The 26,049-nt window shown below is 43.9% G+C and overlaps 1 protein-coding gene across 2 annotated transcripts in view; it reads right to left on the bottom strand.

Annotated features, from left to right (window-relative positions):
- The window catches only part of NEDD9 (neural precursor cell expressed, developmentally down-regulated 9), a 199,198-nt gene that overhangs the window by 12,731 nt on the left and 160,418 nt on the right, over window positions 1-26,049 (bottom strand). For both annotated transcript variants that reach the window (XM_054490961.2, XM_054490959.2), the window contains one exon: window positions 17,226-17,672. In XM_054490961.2, the coding sequence (XP_054346936.1) occupies window positions 17,226-17,672 (447 nt within the window). The remainder of the gene's footprint in view (window positions 1-17,225; window positions 17,673-26,049) is intronic.

Consider the following 26,049-nt stretch of genomic DNA (forward strand, 5'->3'; position numbering starts at 1 on the left):
GGGGCGCAGTGGCTCACGCCTGTAATCCCAGCACTTTGGGAGGCCAAGGCGCGTGGATCACGAGGTCAGGAGATCGAGACCATCGTGGCTAACATGGTGAAACCCCATCTCTACTAAAAATACACAAAACTAGCCGGGCGTGGTGACGGGCGCCTGTAGTCCCAGCTACTCGGGAGGCTGAGGCAGGAGAATGGCGTGAACCCGGGAGGCGGAGCTTGCAGTGAGCCGAGATCGTGCCACTGCACTCCAGCCTGGGCGACAGAGTGAGTCTGTCTCAAAACAAAACAAAACAAACAAACAAAAAACCCAGAAGGGGGCTGGGAGCTAGAGTGGGTGGCGTTGGTGTCTGAAAATAGCACTAGGTGACATATAAACACATAGCACGACCTCAGAAAAGGAAGGCAGGGTCACCGCTAAAGCGCTTCCTTGCCTTTGTGGATCTTCCCTGGCAAAGAGCGCTAATGCTTCCCGGTATTTAACATTTCACTTCCTGACAAATGTCACAGAACCCCAACTTGCTCTCTCTTTCTCATTTAGAGGATGCCTGTGGTCATCTGGTTTTTTAAAACTCTGCATTCCAAACCAGTCATTTTCCTTGTTTATGCATTCAAAGAAACAGATGGTGAAAACCACAGGGGGAAAAAGCCAACCAAATACAGCACCCCCCGCCCCCCGCCACCGATTCCAGCCTTCCTGACGTTACCGTCTAATTCACGTTGGTCCATAAATGGCATTTAAATGGGACCAGGATGCAAAATGCTGGTCCCATTTAAATGCCAAGTCCAGTGCAGCAATCTGCATTGTGACGTATGGAAGATCAGGGAGCTGGAAGTCTTCTACTTTTGGACATTCTCTGCCTCGACCTGTTGCTTGGGTCACTTTCGTGCCAATTGTGTGTTCTCTCCTCGGAGGAAAAGTGCTGACTGAGCTGTACCTTACGAAGTCTCCAGTTTTGTGGTTCATTAAGGCTTTTTCTTGCTGCTTGACATAAGTACACAAAAACCTTCCTACAATTTCTCCTCATTCCACCTCCCAGAACTGCTGAACTTCAGCCGAAGACGCACACCAAGGTCTGGTTAAGGGGACCTCAAATTTGGAAGAATTCTCCTAGGCATTTGTTCGGTGAGGCATTAAAGGAATTGCTACACAAAGGACATTTTTAAAGTCATTTTCTCAATGAAATCAAGTCAGGTTTTTCATTTCCTTTCCCCCTCTGTTTGCTTTTTTTTTTTTCCCCTACATTCCTTTCATTCTATGTATTTATTTATAGTTACAAAGGCTTAGCCTTTGGAATTACCAAACTGACCTCTTAATTCATTAGTGTTGCCAGGAAGGGGGCTGAATTGTGAGGTCTCCTGGGGCTCTATGACCCAATGCTACTGCAACTGCTTTCATGATTACCCGGCACAGGATTTGCACTTCCCATATGTGGATTTTCTGTCCCTAGGAGGAATCCAACCTTTCTCAGATGTTAGTATACCATTCTCAGTAACTAACAGGAGGGTCCAAGACAGAGACTTTAAGAAGAGCTATGAAGCCGAGAAGGGCAGATTGCAGACATTTAGAAAAGGAGGAATCCATTTAATACATCTCCAACTCTGGGTCCCCGCAGGATAGGATCAAAAGCCCAAAGACTGGCGTTATGTTAGTTCTCTAATTAATCTGCTTACATAAAAGCAAGAAAACAAACTCGAATTGCCCCACCCCACATTTTGATGGTGTTTGATTCACACTGTTTTAAGTCTCAGATCCTGGCGGCATGAGTTTTTGGAGATGCTTTTGACACTTTCATGCCTCATAATTTTGAAAGCCATGTGTGCTGAAATTTTAAAGAAGAGGGTCTGTGTTTGGGTAGCAGAGAGAGATAGGGAGGTCTGAGAACCAACGTGATGACAGTCAGCAAGTTGGATGAGAGGCCCTTGGGATTCTTTCTGATGTTTCTGCATCTGTGTTCCCTGAGCTGGTACCTATAGCAGAGCAAGGGTACTATACTCAGATGCTCGAGGACCGAGCAAGTAGGGTGTAGGGAAGAAACAAGCCAGGCTTTGGTGACGGGGAGACAGAACTCCTCCTACCGAAAGGGGGAAGACATTGCACCCTGTGTTGCCAGATCTTTCACGTTTTCAGAAGCCAGAAATTTGGAATTTTATGTGAAACCTGGTTTTCAAAATTGGCTTAAATTTTAAAAACAGTGTCTTGGCCAAACTAAACACGTCTTTGGCCTCCGGGCTGCCAGTCTTTGCCTTCATCTGCGTATTTTTGCCCTCCTTCCTCTTGGAAATCTTCTGAAGGCAGGGCCCCCAGGCTCTGCACCAACTCACTCCCTCAGTGAGAACTGAGCTGTCCATTTCCACAGATGCCCTGCACGCCCACACCTCTGTGCCTTCATCCATGCTGTGTCCTTGTCTGAGATGCTCTTCTTTCTTTCCTCATATTCAAACTTTAATTGATTTTCAAGGCCAGGCTGAATGCCTTTCCCCCACCAAGCCTTTCCCAAACAGATAATATGTCTGTGTCCTAGGAACTCCCTCAGCCGGTGATCCACACATCTCTAACGGCACTTATCACTTGTGGTTTGACGGTCTCGATGCATCTCATCTCTTCTTCCAGCATTTTAAAGTCAGAGCTCATTCCCTCTTCATTTAAATATAAACCACAGGGCCTAATACAGTGCCTAGCAGAGTAGGTCTTGCATAAATCTAGTGAGTGATACATTAATCAACTAAAGGAAAAATGAAGGCTATTAAGCAAGATGGCATGAGGTCTGCCAGTATAGAATAAGCTTGGTTTGCAGGTAAGCCAGCTCTGGGTTAAGTAGAACTCATGGGATATGGGACAGAATGGTGCCCTATCAGCCATGCATGGTAGTTGTTGGGCAAGAGAGGGAGCCAAGAAGGCAAGGAAATGTTAGGTGAAGTTGAGAAATCAGAAACTGTAGAAGAATGCACCCCAAGTTGGGTGAAGCCACTATTGGAGGGCAAGGAGGGCTGCTGGATGGTTTCCTTTTCCCCAGTTGAGCTCGTATGTGACATGAACACCTGGGTTCTTCTTAACCACAAGCCAGAAACATGTGGGGGAGTGTTTTGGAAAAGGGAAACCAAAACAAACCCTTCTTTTTACCTCAACATCAGAAGGAACATACGCTTGCTTTCGTTCTGGGGATGTGTGATAGGGTCGTTCATGAGAAGCTGTGTGCCAGAGGCCATGGCCCCACTGGGTCTTTTTCTGTTGCTTATTGGAAGAATTAGTTCTGAAGAGGGAAGTAATTGACAAACAGAAGCTGGACTCAGGCAGAGCTGGATCTAAATCCCTGTTCTACCACTCACAAGCTATGAGAACCAAAGTTCCATTCTAAGCCTGTTTTCTCATAAGTAAAATAGAAATTATACTTCCCTTATAGGCTATAGGAGTATTAAGTAAGATCAAGTGCGTAAAGTACCTGGCATAAAGCCATAATAAGCCTTAGCTATTGTTATTGTTATTGTAAGTGTCACCTAGGCTATATAGATTTTACCTTTTGACTTTGACTTCCAGAAATCATGGACTAGGTAATTGAGATTAACCATCTTGCTGAAGACAACTTAAAAAAATGAAGAAAAGCTAGAAAAGATTTTTTTTTTTTTTTTTTTGAGACAGAGTCTTGCTCTGTCGCCCAGGTTGGAGTGCAGTGGAGAGATCTCGGCTCACCACAAGCTCCGCCTCCCGGGTTCAGGCCATTCTCCTGCCTCAGCCTCCTGAGTAGCGGGGACTACAGGCGTCCGCCACCGCGCCCAGCTAATTTTTTGTATTTTTAGTAGAGACGGGGTTTTACCGTGTTAGCCAGGACGGTCTCGATCTTCTGACCTCATGATCCGCCTGCCTCGGCCTCCCAAAGTGCTGGGATTACAGGAGTGAGCCACTGCGCCGGGCCGAAAAGATCTTCTTAATAGTGTCAAGAGTTAAAGGATAATAAAGAATTACTAGGTCAAACTTTGGGAGAAGAGTTGATAGAGGTGAGATTGCTTCTCAAGCCTGGGGGCATTTGCTATTTTTTGCTGATCTGAAACAGGTGCCTGGGAGGCTGTGCTGGATTTTCTACAGCTTCTTTGGGTAAGGGGGAACATTGGACCATAGGGCTCACCAAGGTAGGGACCCCAAACCACCCCCGACTTTGGGTTGGAACCCTAAGGACTGTATCCAAAATAAGGATTAACTGGAAGTAAACCCACCCTTGCACAGGCTGAAGACATCAGGGTTGCCAGAACATCTCAAAGCATGGAATCAGATGTATATGCTTGCCTATGAGGCTGGCAGAGGGAAACAAAATTCTCTCTGGAGGCAGAGAACATCTTTATAGGCTTCACATTATTTCTACAAATGTACTGAAAATACAATGTCCCACATACAATCAAAGATAAACAGGAATTCAGGGGACAAGACAACAGGAACAAGACAAGCAACAGTCTATTCTTGCTTTCTAATGTGATAAGAATGTTATGTATGTCTTAGTAATCACAGATCTCAAGGCTGTTTCCTTTCAAAATGTTTTAGGATCAAATCATGGGAGAAATGAAGATTTAATCATTCCTAAATTTAAGTCAGATAGAAAGAAATTAATCTTTAGGAATGTATAGTGCTCAAAATGAGATCTAAGAGGCAGTGAGAATTTCAAACCAAAGCAGCAAATGGTAAGAGACAGTGGCCCTTGATGATCATCTGTAGAGTTCTTGGGGTTACTGTTTTCTGCTGTTCATATCAGTATTGGCATTATTATGGTTATCATCAGAGCAGCTCAAGACATGCCAATGGGAAACCCCAGGAGAAAATGTGTTTTTCCAAGTCTAGGAGATAAAGATATTTATCCAAGAGAAAGATGGCAAGGCTCCAAACTCAGGACACTTTATTAAAATGCTCATCAGATGAGATCTTTTCAGTGGAGGTTCACAAGCTGGGTTTGTTTAGAGGCTCTCACCAAGAAATAGGACACTTGCCCATCTCTCTGGAATGCCTAGAAACAAAGCATTTTCTGTCAAGACAAGTTCTGCTCATATTGTGTCACTTGTTCAAGGTCTCGGCAAGTCTCCTTGGGGGCACTTCTTTCCTTGGGCATCCACTTCACCTCCTTAATGCAGAGCTGGCTAGGTGCCTGTGATAGGGGCAGAGTAGTGGCGGCAGAGGTCATGTGATCAGAACTTCAACTTCTCAGCTGCATGCTGCTAGCTCAATGGAGCACTAAGGGAAGCGGGAAGGGAGCAGACGGCTGCCACTCACAAAGGCCAATCCCTCTCCCCACAGCAATCCTCATATCCACCATGTTTTGCTATGTTTCCTTCTGATGCCAGCCATGGGGGTCACCCACCCACCTACTTATCATGACTTCTCATCTCTCCCCTCACAACACTGTCTTGTTTTGACTACTTCCCTCCTTCCATGTGCTTCCAGCAACTCTAGGTAAGAAAAAAGCAGTAAAAAAACGAAGCAGAAAAATCCTGCTCTTTGAAAGGAAGAGTTGGGTAGAGTGGATGAGAGACAGAGAGATGGGATGGAGAGGAGACTGGGTAACTTCACTAGTTAGTCATGCTCTAGTGACATTATTATTTATACTTCTACATTATCTATCTGTGTCTATCTTTGTATGCATCAAAATTTTAAAAATTACAAATATATATATATATTTTGTCATTTTAACAAGATTTTAAAAAATAATAAGAAATATTACTTGAAAAGTTTTCTTCTAAGAGAATGATGGGACACAGACCTGTTCTAGATTCTATGTCACATGATTCCTCTGAGTCTAAGTCTCCACAATCCAAAGCAACATTACAAATAGCCTGAACTGTGCAATCCTTTGCCTCCAATATAGAGATAATGCCTTGATTATTGACCAGTGGAGTTTATCCATGAATTTAGTAGAGTAGTAATGTGTGGAGTCAGCTTCTTGTGTCCTTCCCTAAGGCCTAGTCAGGAGCTAGGTAACCCAGGAGGTGCTCAGGAAATAACAATGGGTAATTGATGAGACGTTAAAAAGTGTCCCTGTGCTGTAATGATTACAGATTTATAATCTCACCATTCATAGTACCTACGATTTTCTGAATTTAAAAGTATGTTTTACTGATTAGCAGCCATGTATTTGCACTTTTCTTGGCGTATGTGGGAAGTAAAATTTGACTGCTTCCTGTCTATCTCTAATTCCTCCCCAGCCCCTGATTTATTTATATTATCTCTCTTTGTGTTTCATGAATTAACAAGAGTGTTTAGCTTTCCAAAACTGCCTGTTGGAAAGGACTTCTTTCACTTAAATGCCCTTGAAAAGCATTAACAGAGCTACCACAGTATTTATTAGACTTTATAATAACCTCTTTGTCTTAAATGAACTATTTGATCCCTTCCCTTTAAAGAAAACCCTAGGAAAAGAAACATTACCATTATCACTGCCTGCCCGTTAGAACTGGGATCCAATTTTCAGAAACTGTAAAGCTACAGAGGTTTGCCTGTTTAAAATCCAAGAGTACTAGTTGCTTTTCTATGACCAGAAGAAAAGCCACATGTTGCCTACCATGGATTTATTAATTCTCTGTAAATTCGCTCTGCCCAGCTTGGGTGTAGCAGTGAGCTCATTTATTTACTTGCATAGCAACAATATAATGAAAACTGAGTCTGGCCTAAAAAGTACACCCTCATAAGCCATGTCCAAGGTTAACTCTTCCAAATGCTTCTCTGGTGCTCACGAAGTTTTTTCCCATGTATTTTGGGGAGGTGATTTACTTTCTTTCAAAGTCGTTCTGATGCCTGATTTTACGCCAGAACTAAGCCTTTTGCTAGCCACATGTAAATCACAGCCAGCTTCTTTCCCCAGTGAGGAAAAAGTCACAACTGGAAGCTCAGAAGTGGAGGAGTGGTGCTCCTGGGTCACTTTCATTTGACACAGCACTGGGCAGCAAACCCGCTCAATGGAAACAGTGCCCCGATTGTTAAGCCCCTAGCATGTCTCCCCTGCTGCTTTCAGGAAGCTCTTTGTGTAGCAAGTGCTAAAGCAATATTTAGTTATAGAGTGACCAAGCACCAGTGAGCAGCTAGAAGCATTTAACATGAAAGAACACGACGGGAAATGACGTCTGGGTTTCACAAGTGGTTGAGGTCTTTCTCAGAACAATGCCAAATACAAGCCTGTGACAAGTTGGATACAGCAAAGCCATTTTTTTTCTGTCTCGTGGACTGAAATGTTCTTTGAATGAAAACTATAAAAAAGCACAAGTATTTTGGCTCTTTTGATGTCCAAATAAATTCAACAGGACTCTGAGCACTACATCTAGACTGGGAAATGGATTTTAGAGAGATGCCCACAGACTGCCCTAAGGGGAATGGGACTGTGAAGAGGAGGTGAGAGATGGGAATTTTGGGACCCAAATGCCGATTGGTATCATTTCTTCCTAAAGAGGAGAATGCTCAGGTTTAGTTGGAAGAAAGGATGCAGTGGCTGATGGGGCAAACCACTCACGACGCAGAACTCGGTGCCAGCTCTGCAGGTGGTTGTCGTGTCCACAGACAACAGGTCTAAAACATCTTCTGCAAAATCCAAGAGGATTACATAGGGGAAAATGGGCAGAAAACAATGAGTTCCAGGATGAAGTGCTTTCTTAGCTCTTGGTAACAAAACAGGGATGAGAGTGCTCCTTAATGGGGAACTCTGGAAGTTTTTTTGGGTACAGGACCCAGGTCTGTCAAACACTGATTCTCACTGGCTCAGCACACTCCAACCCCTGCCTCCTTGTGTCCCTGCCTGCTCCTGCTGTCTTTTGGCATAGCTCTGTCTTCCAAAGGGCACTGTGGTTCTGGATGGGATGGTGGGCTGGATCCTAAAAGAAGAGTAGGAAAGGTTTGCAAAAACTTAAGGGCCAAGTTGAAATTTATAATCAATGCTTGAGTATCTTTTCTTTAAAAAAAAAAAACTTGATGTCAGGCTGTTTTTATTAAACTGTTAAAGTGATTCTGAGAAAGAATCAGATAAGGATATCTGGATCATAAAATTTTAGCAAAGATCATTAGAGATAATCTAGCGTCACTTGCCATTTCACAGTTGAGGGAACTAAAGTGGAGTTAGTTACTCAGGCTATTAATGACAAAGAAGTGAAGGAGACCCTTGGTTAGCTGGGCCAGCAGTGCAGCAGTATACGTTTCTCAATGCCCTGTGGCCTACACTAGCAATACATGTTAGACATTTTCCAGAAATTTACTACTTTTCTAATTTCACAAGTAAATACTCTCAAAGAAAGTTACTTCCTTATATGAGAGCCACAACTTGAAGTCTGGGTAACTTGTGTTTTGGGAGGTGCCCCCACCTGGTTAAATGAAGTTACCCATTTGAAGGAATTTGAAGTCATTTGGAAAGACAGTCTTAGGCCAGGCGTGGTGGCTCACGCCTATAATCCCAGCACTTTGGGAGGCCGAGGTGGGCAGATCACGAGGTCAGGAGTTCGAGATCAGCCTCGCCAACGTAGTGAAACTTTGTCTCTACTAATCATACAAAAATTAGCCAGGCATGGTAGCGCGCACCCATAGTCCCAGTTACTCGGGAGGCTAAGGCAGGAGAATCACCTGAACCCAGGAGGCGGAGGCTGTGGTGAGCTGAGATCGCACCACTGCACTCCAGCCTGGGCAACAGAGGGAGGGTCTGTCTCAAAACAAACGAAAAAAAAGAAAAGACAGTCTTTCCGTGTGGCAGAGAAAGCCAACATAGCAACGTTCTCAGTGGTACTGGAGTCTAGACATCACCCTAGTGACCTGGTCAGGACTCCTGGATCAGCCCATTCTGAAACTGCCCACTACAGCTGGGTGGGGGGAACTTCCACGTTCCTTAATTCAGATTCCCTCAGTATTGAGGCTACTCCCTGGACCTGAGGTGGGAGCCCTGGGCAGCAACTTTAATTCATCCTGGCCAACAGGGTATGACTTAGTGCCCAAATTGCTAATGAGGTGTCCAAATATGCCTTCTTCTTTAAGGGCTTGGCAACATCATCCTTCAGCCGGGATGTAAAAATCATTAGCATTGGAGTCAGACAGACGTGGGCTCAAATATCAATCCTGCCTCTCACTGGAGGCAGCAAGTTAACTTCAGCAAGTGAATTTCCTTCTCAGACCTCAGTTCCCTCCTCTGAACAGCAAATGCTGTGAGGTGCACCTCACGAGGCTATGGAGAGGATCAGGTGGTTTTACCTCTATGGGATCCCTAACATGGAGCCAAGGCTCAAGGCGCCTTGGGGTCACCCCCACTTTAGTTCTAACACTATCTTGCAAAATGAGACGGAAGCATGGGGTAATGACACCAGTGAAGGCTGCACATTCAATTGGTGGTGACTTTGAAAACAAAAACTATTCCAATAAATAACTGGTTTAAGTGTGCCATGCTTTAAGAAAACCAAGTATTACAAAAATTAATCAAATAATCAGAGGCGATTGTGGCCTTGCTAAAGGCTTCTTTGCTTCAAAAAACTGATATACTGTGGGATCCCTTTAAAGAGAGGACTCCTTGGTACTCTTCAAATGTTACTGGAGTTACATCCTACTTTTTTTTTTTTTGGAGACAGAGTTTTGCTCTTGTTGCCCAGGCTGGAGTGCAATAGTGTGGTCTCAACTCACTGCAACCTCTGCCTCCCAGGTACAAGCGATTCTCCTGTCTCAGCCTCCCAAGTAACTCGGATTAACAGGCATGCACCACCATGCCCGGCTAATTTTTTTGTATTTAGTGGAGACGGGGTTTCATGGTATTGGTCAGGCTGGTTGCAAACTCCTGACCTCAGGTGATCCACCCACTTCAGCCTTCCAAAGTGCTGGAATTACAGGCATGCGCCACCGCGCTGGACCTACATCCGACTTTTGAGGAACACACACTGTCCTACGTGGGTGGCACTGACACACTTTAAACAGGAGCAGCACATCTCTCTAGAAGTTATCTTGACAACGTTTAAGGCACAGCTAGTTAGAATGAAGTGCTTTTGATTGCTGACAGTTTCTAGTTCTGCATTTTGCACAATGTATTCAAGCAAGTCTTTTTTTAAAGATTTGTACAACCAGGCCAGGCGCGGTGGCTCATGTCTGTAATCCCAGCACTTTGGGAGGCCGAGGTGGGCAGATCACCTGAGATCAGGAGTTCGAGACCAGCCTGACCAACATGATGAAACCCCGTCTCTACTAAAAATACAAAAATTAGCCAGGCGAGGTGGTGGGCACCTGTAATCCCAGCTACTTGGGAGGCTGAGGCAGGAGAATCTCTTGAACCTGGGAGGCAGAGGTTGCAGTGAGCCAAGATTGCACCATTGCATTCCAGCCTGGACAAGAGTAAAACTCCGTCTCAAAAAAAAAAAAAAAAAAAAAGATGTGTTCAACGAATATTGTTTGTTTTATCATGAAATTAAATAAATTTATCCTGTTCTCTCTCTCTCACAAATACAGTGTTCTCCTACTTAGCCAGACATCATATTAAAGCAGTCTCTTACCTCTTCGCACTGATAAGCACAGTCATTTAGCATGAAATCATTGAAGAAGGAGGGTTAACCTCTGTTTGCTTTGGTGTGGGTTTATAAGAAGTTACTAATGCACTCTTAGGAATATGCATTATCTATAAACTTTAGAATAAGTGCAACTGAGTTTGAAGGCTTTGGCACTGGCCAAACAAAAAGGACTTTTGTTAATTTTTAAGGAGGGGTGTTACAGTTTGCTCATTGCTTTGGCTTGGGTGACTTGTCTGAGAAAAGATACTTCTCATTTTCAAAGTGAGCTCATAAAGTCCTGCCCTTCAAGTGCTGAATGACCTCCAGTTTTGTGTAATATTAAAATGTATCTTGAAACTTCAGGGGTGGCATTTTAGATGGCAAGTTCAGTTCTCTGCATAGCCCCAAAAATCATGTATCGAGGCAAACAATTCATTTAAATTAGGATTATCTTTATGTAGAAATGTACAATTCTGTAACATAGTTGCACTTTATTGATTTATAAATGAGGAAACCGAAGTACCCTCTGCCCTAGGAGTATTTTTTGGGTGTGTACGTATTTTGTGTGTGTATAGGCAAGGAACAGGAGAAAGTGAGGTGAAGTCAGAGTTTAACTTTTCTGGAAGCTTTCATTTCCTCTAAACCTATTTTTGGCTTGTTGTTAGACAAGTCATGCTGCTAATATATAGCATTTAGTTGGCTAGTATCTGAGTGTCGCTCTGGGCAACCAAGATTGCACAGTGCCTCAAATTCCAATAAGGGAAGTCCTTGTTCCTTAGCCAACAGCTTATGGGTGTCTGTGTGTGTGTATGTGTATGTGTATGTACGTGTATGTGTGTAGTTTGTGATGACTCAGTGTCTAGGAAGGTACAAACATTGTAGCTAATCTATTTCTGTTTCTTTCATTACCTTTCAGGAATGGGCCTGGAAGACCTGGCTAAAACCTTTGAATCATTTCCTGCCAACATTTGGCCGTGACCCATTTTGGAAGGTAGAAAATGGTCCTTAAAGATGATGTCATAGGATCTTGGTAAATCTGAATATTACTTGAGTTTTCCAAGTGCCACCTCAAAGCAATACTTACCCCAGTCTAGACCATCACACACATTGCAATGGCAGACCATTCCATTTTTAAGGAGCCCTTGAGATCAATGAAATATACAACATATTCTGGGACCATAGAAAAGGGAGAAACTTCTGGGTTGCAGAGAGGAAGCTTCATGAAGCGGATGAACCTTGGAGTGGGTTCTAAAGAATGGATAGGAGTTCACAGGGAAAACAGAAGGGAAAGGCATTCTAGGTAAATCATAACATATGCAAAGGAAGTTCTGCCCCTCAGTAGAAAAAGTTAGGCCAGGCGCAGTGGCTCATGCCTATTATCCCCGCACTTTGGGAACCTGAAGCAGGCATATCACCTGAGGCCAGGAGTTCAAGACCAGCCTGGCCAACATGGCAAAACCCCGTCTCTACTAAAAGCACAAAAAGTAGCCAGGCTTGGTAGTGCATGCCTGTAGTCCCAGCTACTGGGCAGGCTGAGGCATGAGAATCGCTTGAACCCGGGAGCCGGAAGTTGCAGTGAGCCGAGATGGCGCCACTGCACTTCAGCCTGGGTGACAGAGTGAGACCCTGACTCAAAAAAAAAAAAAGGCTAGTTTTCCTCCTTAGGTGACCACAGAGGAGTTAACTAATCTTGTCTAAATTGGGCAAAATGCACAGAAGTTAAACTCTCAGATAAGCCCTTCTTTACATCACTCATGCTTTGCATCAAGGTGCTCATTGATTGTGTATGAATAGTTACCCTTACAGGACACAGGCAGTGACATTCTCAAAGGTCTTTCAGCGAGGGAAGTGACTGTATATAATCTGACACCTCTCATACCAGATGGTAATGAGCTGGACCATGGGATTCGAGCAGCAGCGTGTGAGGGTGGATGTGTGATAAGATCAGAACCACCTTTCAGTTAATTAAAGGTTAACTCTAATTTAACACTTTGATTCTTGCTTCCACCTTGTTCATTGGTTCACTGGGCTGCTATCTGTGGGCTGATGCTCTACCAAGTGCTCAGCCTATAGCAGTCAGGAGGCAGCCATGGCCCCTGCGTTGATGGAGCTTGTAATTTAGCCCCAAACTGATCTTCAGAAAGAGGTACAACAAATAGTTCCAGCAGTTAGAATAAAAGCGACACATCCAAAGAAAAATCAGAGAAGCACATATATTTTCCCATGCAGATCAACTGTGAAATGGATGAACTCAGGTAGCAATTTCACTGATCTTTGAAGCAGAGAAATGAGACTATTTTAGATCTTTTTAGGCTTTTGGTTTTGAACATTTGTAGATTTCATTTACCCCAAACCGTAATCCCATATTAAGTAGAATTTTTGCTGTTAAAAATTGAAAACTTTTTTTCTTCTTTTATAATTCAGCTTTACAAATTATTCGACTATGAGTAACTTATTTAATTTAGGATTGCCTGTAGGTTCTTGGCAATCACGATGCATATTTAGAAATCTTTGCAAAGTGAGAAAAATATAACCTACATATTGTTTTCTAATATGATGAGATAGTTATGAGCCCTAAATAAAACAATTAATGGGGCCAACATGATATGGTTTCCTAGACATTGACCTAAATGTTTATTAATTTCTATTTTGCAGTTTTTGTGTTTCATATTTTGGAGCCAAAAGATCTTTTATTCAGCTCCCAAACATTCTTATAGGCACTGGGCATGTTGCCTACTACGCCTAATGGATAAAACGGCCCTGTGCACAAAACACAGAGTGAAAAAGACCAATGAAATTAAGTAAAGGTGTCAGCGTATATGGTTTTCAGATAACTTGGAGAGTTTTTTTCCACCCTTTGCAGAATTCTTGCAGAACCAAAGAGAAAGCCACACACTCAAAAAACACAGCATATGTGTTAGCAAGAAAGCACTTGTACTTTCAGTGTGTAGTAAGAAACACAACAGGGCTGATGTAGTAGAAAATAAACTCTGAGAAAGGAAACGCAAGGTGAGGGGGATGCATTCTTTTAAGCCCCTGCCATGCTAAGCACTGAGCCAGGGACTTTCTATGTATGCTTCCATTTAATTCTCATGACAGCCCTATGAAGTAGTTAGTATCGTTCCCATTAAATAGATGAAGAAACCAAGGCGTAGAGATGGTCAGTAACTTACCAAAGGATATACAGCTATGGAGAAACAATCCAGCACCAGCTGAACCCTGAAGGCCTTACTCTTTCCACAATTCTCACACTGTCTGCTTGTTTCCTAAAAGGGTGGGGATTTTATGACTATATTTCTTTCTCTAAATGCTGATTTAATATGTGATGAATGTCAGTTAGTGTGGAGCGGATGCAAGAGGGTGGGTAGAGACTGGAGTTTCCAAGAGAGCAAAGCTGAAGTGATAGAAGGCAGAATTCACTGTCTTTTTTTTTTTTCTTAAGTGATTCATTAGTAGAAAAAAGCAGTGCTGGGTAAAACTTCCGAAGCCCACAGTCTGTGGCAATATCAAGGGAATTTTGAACTATGGAAAGTCCCAAATCATAATCAGATTGGAACATGTCCCAGCCCCTTCATGTTCCCTTTACAATGTTTCTCAAAGTCTAGTCCTAGGCCACCACCCACAAAACTATGCAAGGAGCTCAATAAGATGCAGATTCCTGGGCCCCCAACCAGACCTACTGGATTAATTTCTCCAAGGGAAAGATCTGGGAATCTGCATTTAAACTCACTGTCCCTACCTTTATGGGTGATTCTATGCCCATTAACATTTTTAAACCCCACCCCAGTGGCTCAGAATAAGATTCCATTGCCTCCTCATTTTCTTATTCAAGAGCTTTTAAAGACCATAGCTTAAACTATCAGGCATATCTAGTTCTGGGCTCATATTATCTTACAGATGAAAAATTTAAAGAGAAAATGAGCAAATTGCTTTATTAAGGCAGTTAGTAAAACTACTAAAATGCAAACTCAGAAAAATGAAAAAGCCACGCCTGATCCCCAGTGCGCTGGGATTATCTCTTAGGGCCTAGGCTTAAGTCATTAGAATGATTCCCACCCACTGAGAATATCCTATACCCAGGAAGATGTTGACAGATTTTTTTTAAAGCAGTTGCAATTGCCTGGAAGGCTAAAATCACCTCCTAGCAGCTAAGCCATCTCCACTGTGAAAGAAAGGAAGGAAGGGAGGAAGGGAGGGAGAGGGAAGGAGGGAGGGACAGGGAGAGAGAGAGAGACAGAGAGAGAGAGAGAAAGAGATAGAAAAGAGAAGTGAGGAAGGGAGTGAAAAGAAAGGAAGAGGCAACCACACTCCCATGGGTGTGAACCACTGGTCCAGGGTACATGGAGAGAGGCAGCCTAGAGACCCAGGATCAGGATACTGTGGAGAAGCCCTTGGTATTTGGCAGGGAAGGTGCCAGGGCCACCCTCTTGCCCTTCCCATCCTGGCCATGTCACTACCCCAGACCCTGACTGTGTGATGCTTTAGGCATGACCTACTCTTCAGCCCTGGCTGCAACTCCTGGAAGGGCTGGCACAGATCATTTTCAGAAGTTGATTTCCTCCTGCAGGACTCATCTACCTTTGCTAAACAGAAAATGTTCTACTGAGTGTAGACTTAAAAAAAGCAAAACAAAACATGGAATGTGAGTGCCCGAGGGTCACCCCAGCACCTCAGCCCTTTGACATCAATCCAAGGGAAGATGAGTCAATATCTCTGCCCTCTGGAAGGATGGGGAGCCATGGGGAAAGCCTGCAGGGCAGTCCCAGCAGATACAAGGGGAAGAAGTCTGAAGGCTTAGGCTTCTCCGACTTGGAGCTGAAAAGGTTGGGTCTAAAAAGGAAAACACGCTACCTTCCTGCCAAAGTCAACTGTGATGAAAGTTTAGAGCCCACCACCTCCCAGCCAAGCATTTCCTGTTCTGCCCTCCCCTTCTGCCTCACACTGGCTCAGATGTGGGAGAGCTATTTTTAAGGTGCAAACAACCAGGACTAAGAATGAGAGAAGTTACTTATTTATAGTTACACCTTTCAACTGTTATTTTTCCCCTCTGGAGATGGAGGCCAGGTTTCGTTTTCCCTTTGAATGTACAATTCCTAGGACAAGGAAGACTGAAAAGCCACAAGTCAGTTTATCACCTCTAGGCAGGCATCGTTGTCGTGGGCAGTACAAGTCTAAAAGCTGTGCATCACCCTTGAGGAATCCCTCTTAAGGAACATACGCTCAGTTCATGCCACACACGTGCTCTTGAGAAGTATTTTATAAAACACACTTTTTATATCAAAGGTGATTTTAAAATGCATTAGTGCTTTTGTTGTTTAAAGGAATCTACCCGCACAGGGTCAGGGTCTGGGGTGGTGACATGGCCAGGGTGGGGAGGGCAGGAGGGTGGCCCTGGCACCTCCCCTGCCAAACACTAAGGGCTCTCTGCAGTATCCTGATCTTGGATCTCTAGGCTGCCTCTTTCCATGTACCCAAAAATGCATTAGTGCTTTCATTGTTTAAAGAAATCCTTTGTTTTTTCAACAGAGGATTCTAATAGCATCAAATAGATATTCCCTAATTTACAGATGTTTGTAAAATCAGACTTCGTATTAGATTTACTTGGGGCAGGACACATCTATAGTTAGTGTTCTAAGGGTCAACAAGCTCTTTCTGGTATGTAATTGCATCTTTCCTCTTGTAATTCAGGGATATCTTCTTATCCAGTTAAATTTGTTCATTCCTAATACCAAACCTTGTAGGACCCATTGGAATTTGCCAGCAAATGAAAGAGAAAATCCCTCCCTTGTGATGTTCACATAAGCATCACCTTGGTTGTGAGTATTACCCCCGATCAGTCCACTGACATTATTTTCCTGATAACACGTGTCCCTACCTAGCATTCTCTTGGTTGCTTCTGTCTCCCCTACGGCAATGTAAGCATCACCAGGGCTTTGTTTATCTTTAATTAATCACTGTATCACAAGCATCAAAAATATATTAGATGCTCAACATTCATTGTTCCATTAGTGAATTTCTATTGACCTCAAATTGCTAAAGTATTTGGGATTATACAGGGTGTTGCAGAGCTCCCCACACTGTATTTTTAAATTAATTCCTTCCTAAATATCCAAGCTCCACTGTTTTCACCCACTGCCTCAGGCATTATTATAAGAATGACTTGAAGGACAGAAGGATGGCTTCATCCCAATTCCACTAGTATCTATGCATTTTTAAATGAGTCAAACTAAGCTGACAACTCTATAGAACAAGTTGGTCGGCATGACCTACTCCCAGCTTCCTTACTCTCGCTACTTTGGGTGGGTTCCTTGTCCAGCCAGGCCACTGAGGTCATGATTCAGCTTTTGGCCAAGGGAGGATCCTTGTTGCATCATCAGGCTTGTACGAGATTTGGTGTCTGTTCCACTCAATGAAGAAACAGAAAAGACAGGAAACGATTTGAGCACAGAATGAAGGCTTAGAAGCTGATGTATGAGAAAGATGGAGAGAAACAGTTTAATAACCCATGTAACCCAGGGTGACACAGGAACTTAGGAGGGCTGGAAATCAACTGTACTCAGCACGTGGTAGTTCAAAGAAGTTTTGCTGAATGATGGATGAATGGCAAAATCATGTAAACATGATGCCCGAGCTAAGGTATTGGTTATATCTACTTATTGGCAGCTTCAAGTTATTAATTTGGGAACATTTCCAAATGCTCCAAGTGCAATGGGGGAAAAAAATAAGTAGGAACAAAAATTTAGTTAGTCATTTACTCACCTTTTTACCCACGTGGGGCCCACTAGTTCCCCCAATGCTTCTCTGCACTGATGGTGGCACCTGATATACCTCTTGTTCTTGGGTGCCGTGGCCAGTGGGGACTTGGTAAATTCCCTGATTTTGGTAGGAAGGTGGCACTTGGTAGATGGTGTCTCGGGGAGCAGCCTGTGGGTTTGGCACTTGATAGAGCTTCTGTTGGCCAAAGGTCTGCTGCATCAGTCCAGAGGCAGGCTGGTCGTGACTGGAGGCAGTCTCCTGCATTGGACCAATCAGAAGCTTCACCCGGTTGCCTGGGACAATGCCTTGCCGACCGTGTAAGGAGCACAGCCACCATCCTTCCAGTCCCCCTGTGTTCTGCTCTATGACGGTCAGGATGTCTCCCTTGCGAAAGGCCAGTTCCTCAGCACACTCTGGGACATTGTCATATAAGGCCCTTGCCATAAGATTCTAGGAAGGAAGGAAGAGAAGGAAACAGTGTTAGAATATTGGGTCGGTCCCTTTAGCATCTAAGGCCCGTGCTCTTATGGAAAGGCACACTTCCTGGAAAGAGAGAAGCATAAATCTGAACAATAGACTGTAAGAAGAAAAACAGATGGTGCAGACAAAAGACAGATACATATACACTGCGTCTGCCACCAGTGACATCAGACTGCCTCCTTGGAAAAGCTCAAAACACCAGAAGAGTTCTTTCCTCTAGCAGGATATGCCGTGCCAAGGAATTATGAGTAGCAGTGTTACAGAGTTAGAGCATGGTTCACTATACAAAACATTTTTCTTCCTTTTTCAAAGTGAGCTTAAGGAAAAAAAAATCCCGAGATATTCAGATGTTCGACAATGAACACCTCAGTATATTGTTCTATACTGGAGGTGAAAAGAGTAAAAGAAAATCCCAAATAACACACAGTACAAATAGCATTTCTATTTGGAGTTGAAAAGCTAATAGAAGTACACATATATATGCCTTAGCAGGGCTTAGAAATTCTTGTTCTCAGATGACAGGAGCCTTGGATCCAGAGAGAATCCACAAGCAAGGCATGTAGACATGCCATCGAGCATGGAGCATAGGCTGGCAGCCATCTACATCTCCAGCTTTGACAACGAATTTATTAACACATAGGTGGATGCCAACTCTTCTCTTTCAGTCTTTTATGCATACCTTTCCTTAGGGCCCCTCCTCGACCTCCCCTTTCATCACTACTTTTTGCATCTCGCCATTCACATCGGAAAAGCTGTGTCTTCCCCTTTCATGGGCCCAACGCACTCTCCGTCTTTGTATGAAGGCCTGTCTGGCACATTCAGTACTAAGCAGACAGCCAAAGTAGGCATTCAGCAGAGAGTGGGCAGGCAGTACGTGCTGACATTCTTGGAGGCCTTTCAAAGGCTCGGAAGATTTCATTTCTTGGCGTTAGTAAAGTTTCCCAGCACGCGGGCAGCCATTCCCGCATGCCTGCCCCCTTCCCAGAGCACAGCGAAGTTGGGGACGTTGTTGATTCAGCACAAGCCCTCGGAACACTAAAAGTGAACTCTAATGCTTTGTTAAGATGTTTGGATGCACTTAATGCCATTGAGGTGGGGCTCATTTATGGAAGAAAGGATTGCGGATTGGATGGGGCAGGTTCATGACTTTATTTTATACCATGACATATTCGTGGGATTTTCGGCTGTCATTGTCTGAACTTTTGCTATTTTCTTCCCTAGCAACGCGGACTTGATCATTCAGCCTCGTGCTTTCCATTTCTTTGCAGCTGACTTGCACTACTCGCGTCCCTTTGTGCTAGCCCCATTGCCACGGGTCCTGCACGTTTTCCACTCTGGAGGGCTGTGCAATGGAAGGGATCTGCCCTCTTTTCAGTAGTTGGGAAGGGTCCAGTTCTGCTGCTGTGAGCCAGGTTCCTCTTAGCCAGGGCAATTAAAGGAGATAAAGCCATAGAGGACAGTCCTCAGGAAGCTTTGTGATACTCTTCAAGAATAAGGTTGAAGTCCTTTTTCTTGACAGTTATGAGATCCAGGAAGTGTGGGACACAGAGAGGTGAGCGGCCAGGGAAGCTAAAGGGAAACTGAGGAGTGCATATTTCAGGGGAAGGTTTCACTGGGTAGTTAATATTCCAGGAGGCGCTGGGTTTCATCTAACAATTAAAAGTTCACATGCATAAGGATAAAATCAGGCAGCAGTTTACCCTGTTCATGGAACCATTTAAGGATGGTGTCATAATCCTAAAATAGTCTCTGTTTCTCTTCTCCCATCTTTTCGGTATTCTGTATTTTACAAGAGAAGTCATAGAGTTACAGAGAACAAGATTCTGGTCTTTTTACTAAAATGACCTCCAGGAAATGACTCCACCAGAGCTGTACTGAGATTATTAAGTGAGGAGATAGCTGACCACTCTGGCCTCTGTCCCTTTCTTCTGGGCCCATTCAGCAATTGGGAAGCCCCTACATGAAATCAGAAGCAACAGAGTCGGGCCAGTTGTATGGGAACTGAGGGTTGGTAGCTGTGCAATTATACTGGCTACAAAGAAGGGAAAGAAGAGAAACAGAAAACAGTAGAAAGGCAAAGGGCTACAGATCTAATCAGCATAAATCAGCTCAAGGCATTCGGAATTGGGCCACTTCCAACTCCAAGAGCACCATGAGGCACTGAAGTGGAGCACTGGAGCATGCCTGATCAGAGGCGGATAGAAATCCCCGTGCGAGAGTCGTCCTGGGTGTTCTTTGTCTCCTGCCCCAGTAACCTTCTTACCACCTGGTGAGCAGCCGGCTAATGTTTCTACACCGGCCCCGTGAGCTGCTTCTCGGGGGAAACTCTCAGAGCCCCACAGTCTGGGCTAATGTGGGCACCGCAGGTGAGTCCTCCTGACGGGTTGTCAGGACTTCCCAGCGGTCCTCCTCAGTGCCCACAGAGATTAGGTTTCAGGCACAGCTTGACACTGCTGTTAGTAGCCAGGACCCCGGCACCAGCCTATTCACACACCGATACGTATTCTCAGCCTTGGCTGAACAGGAGTATGAGTTATTTAATATCTGTGCAAGCTACAGAGAGCCAATGTCTACATCCAGCCACTCTCCTAAACCGAAGCTTACAGCTCCAGAGACCTTTAGAGATCACCCGGACACAATGCCCTTGTGTCACAGATGAGGAAACAGATTTGAAGTTTATCATTTGCCCAAGGCCACACTGTTGGCAGTGATGGAAAGAGAATTGCATTCTTTCAGTTTAATCCTCTTTCCAGAACTTTAAGCTACCTTAGCTCAGCCACGCGGCAGCCTTGTTACTGGGCTCAGTTCCATTATATGATAAAGTTCTGAAGAGGACCGGTTCTTCTTTTCATGTCTATGGAATAAATTGGATATCTGGGGTCTTGGGTTCTAGCTGTGTTACTTTGCCAGGCAACAGCATCCTTTTGGGCCTTAGTTTCCTGGTCTTTGGTAAGCTATGGTGATGTTTTATTTAATTTGCTAGATGGCCCTTGGACTTCAGGCTCCCTCCCCAACTTGCCTCCTTTCCATTTGCAGTCCAGGCTTGGTCCTATTCCAATGATGCTATTACATATGTTTTGTACCTATCTGATATTTATCTTGCTCATGATTACATTTCAGAAGAACTGTTATCTTAAAGCAGTATATTTCTGAATTATGAATGAGTTCTTGTCACTGCAACCTCTTGTTGAGTATCTGCCTACAAACAGCAATAGTGAAACCATTGGTTGCATTCAAGGGAACTTCTGAGACAACATATTAATAATGATACTACTTGATAAATTATGGATAAATCTCATCAGATTCTAACACAGATAATACATCAGCAAGTAGGGAAAGGCATGAGGCAGGAGTTGGGCTTTCGAAAAGATTTGGTGTTGGCACAAGGTTTCAGTAAGACCATAACAGCCAAATGAATTTCAGCTGGACCATAAACCATCTCATTCAAAAGCGCACATCACTTGTAAGTAGGAAAATCAAGAATGAATTCTTCTGGCAAGGAGGTGGAGGGACCCTCTCCTTCAGTGCAAAGGTGTGATTCCTTGAGCCACAAAGTCAGAAGCTGATGATCTGCTATCTTAGAAAAACTCCAGAGAGGCAGTTTCATCTACTCAAGATGTACTCTTTCTCCTGCCTGCCTCACCCCCTTGGATATTTATCTCCAGGGTAGGGAAGGTCAACACAGAAACAAATCAAGGAGAGATAAGAGAGCTATGTAACTCTATATCCAGTTGGATGGTTAGTCTCCAAAGGCTGGCAGTTAGCAGTGCAGCTAGAGCTTGGCAAAACACCAAAACAGTTAGGGCACAGAACTTGAAAGCCAGAAGGAACTTTAAACAATTACCGTCCAACCCTTTCACTTTACAAAAGAAAAAAATGAGCCTCAAGAAGTTAATGATTTGCCAACTCACCTGGCAAGAAAGTCTTAGAGCTGAGACAGGAATTCAGGCCTCTTGTCTTCAGGTCCAGAATTAGGACAGAATTTAGTCAAGTGAAATACAGGTGCAACACAAGCTGTGGCTCTAATCAGGATTGCAAATCAGCATTTAGGATCATGAGCCCTATCTGAGGGAACCCTGATTGCAGCAGCCTCTAGCCTTGATCCCCAGCCCAAGCTTCCTTGAAACTGTCTTCTTCTGGCCTCCACGATACCACTTTTTAGTTTTCCCTCTTTTCTTGACCACTCTCATCCTTATTCTCCATTGGAGACTAAATCTTTTTCCCATCCCTAAAGTGATCATGTTCCAAAGAGATTTATCCTTTGCACTTTCCTCTTCTCAGCTATGTGCTTACTCTCTACAGGAAATCCCATCTATGGGATGGCATCTGAACACACAGATAATTCCTAAAGCCATAGTCTTCGCTGGATATTTCAGTCCCTTATATCCAGTCCCTTATATCCAGTCTAATGGGCATCTTCCTCTCTAAAAGCAAGTGCAAACGCCTTTTTCTCCTGCTTTGCTTTGCTTGGTTAACAGCATGCACACAGCTGCGCAGTAGGAGCCACAGAGGTTTGCTGTGTCTCTTCATGACCTGCAACCCATCAGTGGGGCCCTGCTTTCCACCTCACTGCCACCCTTCATTCAGGTCTTCAGCAACTTTTTTTTTTTTTTTTTTTCTGTAGCACAGAAATTGCTTCCCAATTGGCTTTCCTGCATTAAACTCCTTCCTCCCTCAAAACCCATCTTCCATTTAACCAGAACGGGTATCTAACCAAAGGCTGTTTCCCTTCCCAGTTCTCGATCATACTATTTCTTTACAGTACAACTTGGATTGCCCTGTTCAAGACTGTGAACTCCTTAAGTTCAGAGATGCAAATTCCTTTTGCATTTCTGGAACTTTACCCCAGTATCCGAAACAAAATATAGACTCATTTAATGTTTGCTAAGTTGAAATGGATTCTGGACTCTGATTTCCTCATTGTCTGCAGGGAGGGTGAAATTGTTTTACTTAGAGAATTCAGCAAGACGTTTGGTTAGAATTTTCAGATGGAAGTGGGGAAAATGAATGAACCAGAAAGAGAAATGTCATGTCCAAGTCACTCAAGCCTCACAGCTAGAGACTGTGGGAGACAGACAGCAGGAAAGTGCCTGCCTCTCCCTATTTAAACAGGATAATGACGCAGATCGGGAGCCTGACCCCCCTGAAACTAGTGTTCGCAACTACGGAGCAAACAGGAAGGCCAAGAGGAACTGACCATCCCAGTGAGATTAAACACAATGGTCTCTTTTAAGAGCCTTTCTCCCTTCAGTGTAGCAATCTGCTTTTGGCACTAGGTGACAGAGCACCATTCAAACACTTTGCCAGACCACTTGGGTTCTGCTGTTCCTGGTTCCCAAGCTATGCCTGAGGAGTGGGAAGAAAATACTGTACAGTTCGGGTACAGAGAGCTCTAGGTCACATGACGACTTCTACCCCTCACCCCACCTCCAACTCCTCCCTGCTTTTTTTTCCTTCCCTCACTGCTATCAAAATGTCAAGAAAGCTTATTACTCCTACGTCAGAGAAAGGATCTGCTTTTCCAAATACAGAGAGGTGTGACTTGTAGTTTCCATGACCACTCATGTGGTCCGTTGAAGAGAAATGAGACACAATGTCTGGTGTATCACCCGACTAAGACCGATAGCATCATCAGTGGCCCGGCTTCCTCTCATTATTTTTACTTCATTCTGTATTTGTCATGTAGGAGATCCTGCCATGGCCTCAGGGTTGTCCCATTCTCAATGACATGATTTTCCTGTACCCAATCCCCCAAAACTTTAGCCTGGACTCTTGTGGGTTTGCGTGCATGCAGAGGACAGACCCTGAGAAACAGACACATTCAAGGAAATGGCCATCATCAAGGAAGTCAGTCCTAAGGCAGGCGGCTGAGGGATGAACATTGTCAAGGTCAGTCTCAGGGCACAACGGGGAAGAGAAAGAAAGGCTCACGTGCTTTTGTGCATACTGACGAAAACCGGCTTTGGTCTGAGAACTGCAAACCATTTTGGCTACATTTCTCCTTTCCTTCCCACCATCACCTTTGGGATAGAGGGGGATGTGGGCTTTCTCCAAAGAAGGAAACAGCCATAGTCAGAAAACATGGATATCTGTAAGTGTCAGGATTTTAATTCTCAGAATACTTGGTTTACACTTAGGTTCTTGCATCTGAAGATCTGGAATGTTGAATTTTTTGAGTTGGTTCCTCTTGAGATTATGAAGTCACAGGCATGAAGCTTTCAATACAGGAGACAGAAGATGTGATAAGTTATGATACAATATAAGATATACTAATTTTTTCCCAATACTATTTGTCTACTGTGTTCTGACACACTTTTCACTAGGTGAGCTGAATGGAGCTCACAGAAAGGCAAAAGCAGGACCCCACTTTGTCCCACTAATCCCTGGCATCCTTCTGCCCACTGGTGAGGGGTGTTCAACATTTCCCACAAGGCCTCCTCTGGCACCCAGACTGCATTTCAGGCAGTAATTTTTATTTTCTGGAAAGTGCTTCTTCTAGACCCCTATGACAGTTACAAAGCTTATAGGAGTATCTTGGACCCCCCCCGAATCTTGACGTCATTCACTTTGCCCCGAGTCCTCAAGTTTTCTTAGATTTTCCAGCTTTGTGAACTTTAGCTATAGCATTCTCTTTTGAGCATGTCTGAGTGGAAGAAGGTTTGAGAAATGTGACATTAAATACTTGCCTCCTGAAGGTACTCTTTGACATGGCAAGAGAAGCTGTTAATACTCCCTGGATGTGCTGTGGGGCAGTGCCCTGTGTGTGGTTGTAGATCCAGGGCTTGGGAATCTTAACATCTCTTCCACACTGGCCAATCCCATCTGATGAAGGATCATTTGGAACCCAGCACTATTTTGATGGCTCATATACCAAAGTGAAGTTACTTTTTGAGGACTGGTGAAAAGATCTGATGCTCATTGCAAATTTGGATATTTGGATCTCAGAAAGAAATCTCTATCTGACCAGATTTGGTAACATGATATGGACAGCATAGCTGTGCAATTAAAAAGGGTTTCCTCAAAAGCTGGGTTCCTCTCCTTCCCCATAATTGAATGAATGCCATCTATTCTTGCTTGATTTAGGGTTCATGGTGGACAGACACATTCATATGCTAGGATTTGTTTACTATGTAACAAACAAAATGTTAGGGCAAAAAGTTAGTAGGCAGATTTGCATATATGTGTGTATACGTGCAATGTCACAGTCAACTTCTATTATTTCCTGGCCCATGGTGGAAGATGAATTTGACTGCTGAGTTCTATTTTTCACTCATCTGTGGTCTTTGGGTTTACCGAAGCAACTCCTGAGAGTCTTAAAGAAGGTGGAGGCCGGGCACGGTGGCTCACACCTGTTATCCCTGCACTTTGGGAGGCTGAGGTGGGCAGATTGCCTGAGCTCAGGAGTTTGCGACCAGCCTGGGCAACATGGTGAAACCTCGTCTCTACTAAAATACAAAAAATTAGCCAGGCATGGTGGTGTGCACCTGTAGTTTCAGTTACTCGGGAGGCTGAGGCAGGAGAATTGCTTGAACCTGGGAGGCGGAGGTTGCAGTGAGCTGAGATCGCGCCATTGCACTCCAGCCTGGGTGACAGAGTGAGACTGTCATAAAAAAAAGAAAAAGAAAAAGAAAAAAAGAAGGTGGAAGAACACCTAGGTTTTTTATAGGTATTAGAACCAGAAGTCACCCATACCTTGACCAGAGTTGATTAGAGTAGAATTTCAGAGTAAGAAGGAACCATTTTAACCCAATCTCCTTATTTTACAGCCCAGAGGGTCTCTTATTAGATTAGCAGCAGAGCCAGAGCTAGCATTTCGTTCACCTCTTAATCTAGAATTTTTTCCCACCAGACAAGGATGCCCTTCCTGAGAATCTTCTCCATCTTAGAAGTCAGCACTGTTGCTATTAAGCCTTGGAATCTCGAAGCATTTGTCCCAGGTTGCCTGATTTTGATAGATTTCAGTACAGTATCTTGGCAAGGGGTCAAAAATGCGGGGCAGGCACAAGCTCTTTTCAGGGTTCTGTCCATAGATAAATCTGACAGGCACCATATAATGATGAAGGCCTGACACCCACCCACCCACAAGATAGATTTTATTAACAATAAAACCACCATCTGGATTTCAGCCAGCATTACAGTGTTGGCACTGGATCATATCTGTCTGCCTGTCTAGACAAATCCCTCTAACATCCAGGTACTCAGGGAAGAGAAATAAGAATTAAGTTTTAATGGAGTAGGAGACTCCAATCTACTATATTACAATATACTTCCAAAAATGATGTCATTTCTCAAAGTCAAAATGCACAAGTTATAACATCTGATAAGCTGTTTGAAAGAAGAAAAAGAG

Source organism: Pongo pygmaeus, chromosome 5 (genome assembly GCF_028885625.2).
Source record: "Pongo pygmaeus isolate AG05252 chromosome 5, NHGRI_mPonPyg2-v2.0_pri, whole genome shotgun sequence".
NCBI lineage: Eukaryota > Metazoa > Chordata > Mammalia > Primates > Hominidae > Pongo > Pongo pygmaeus.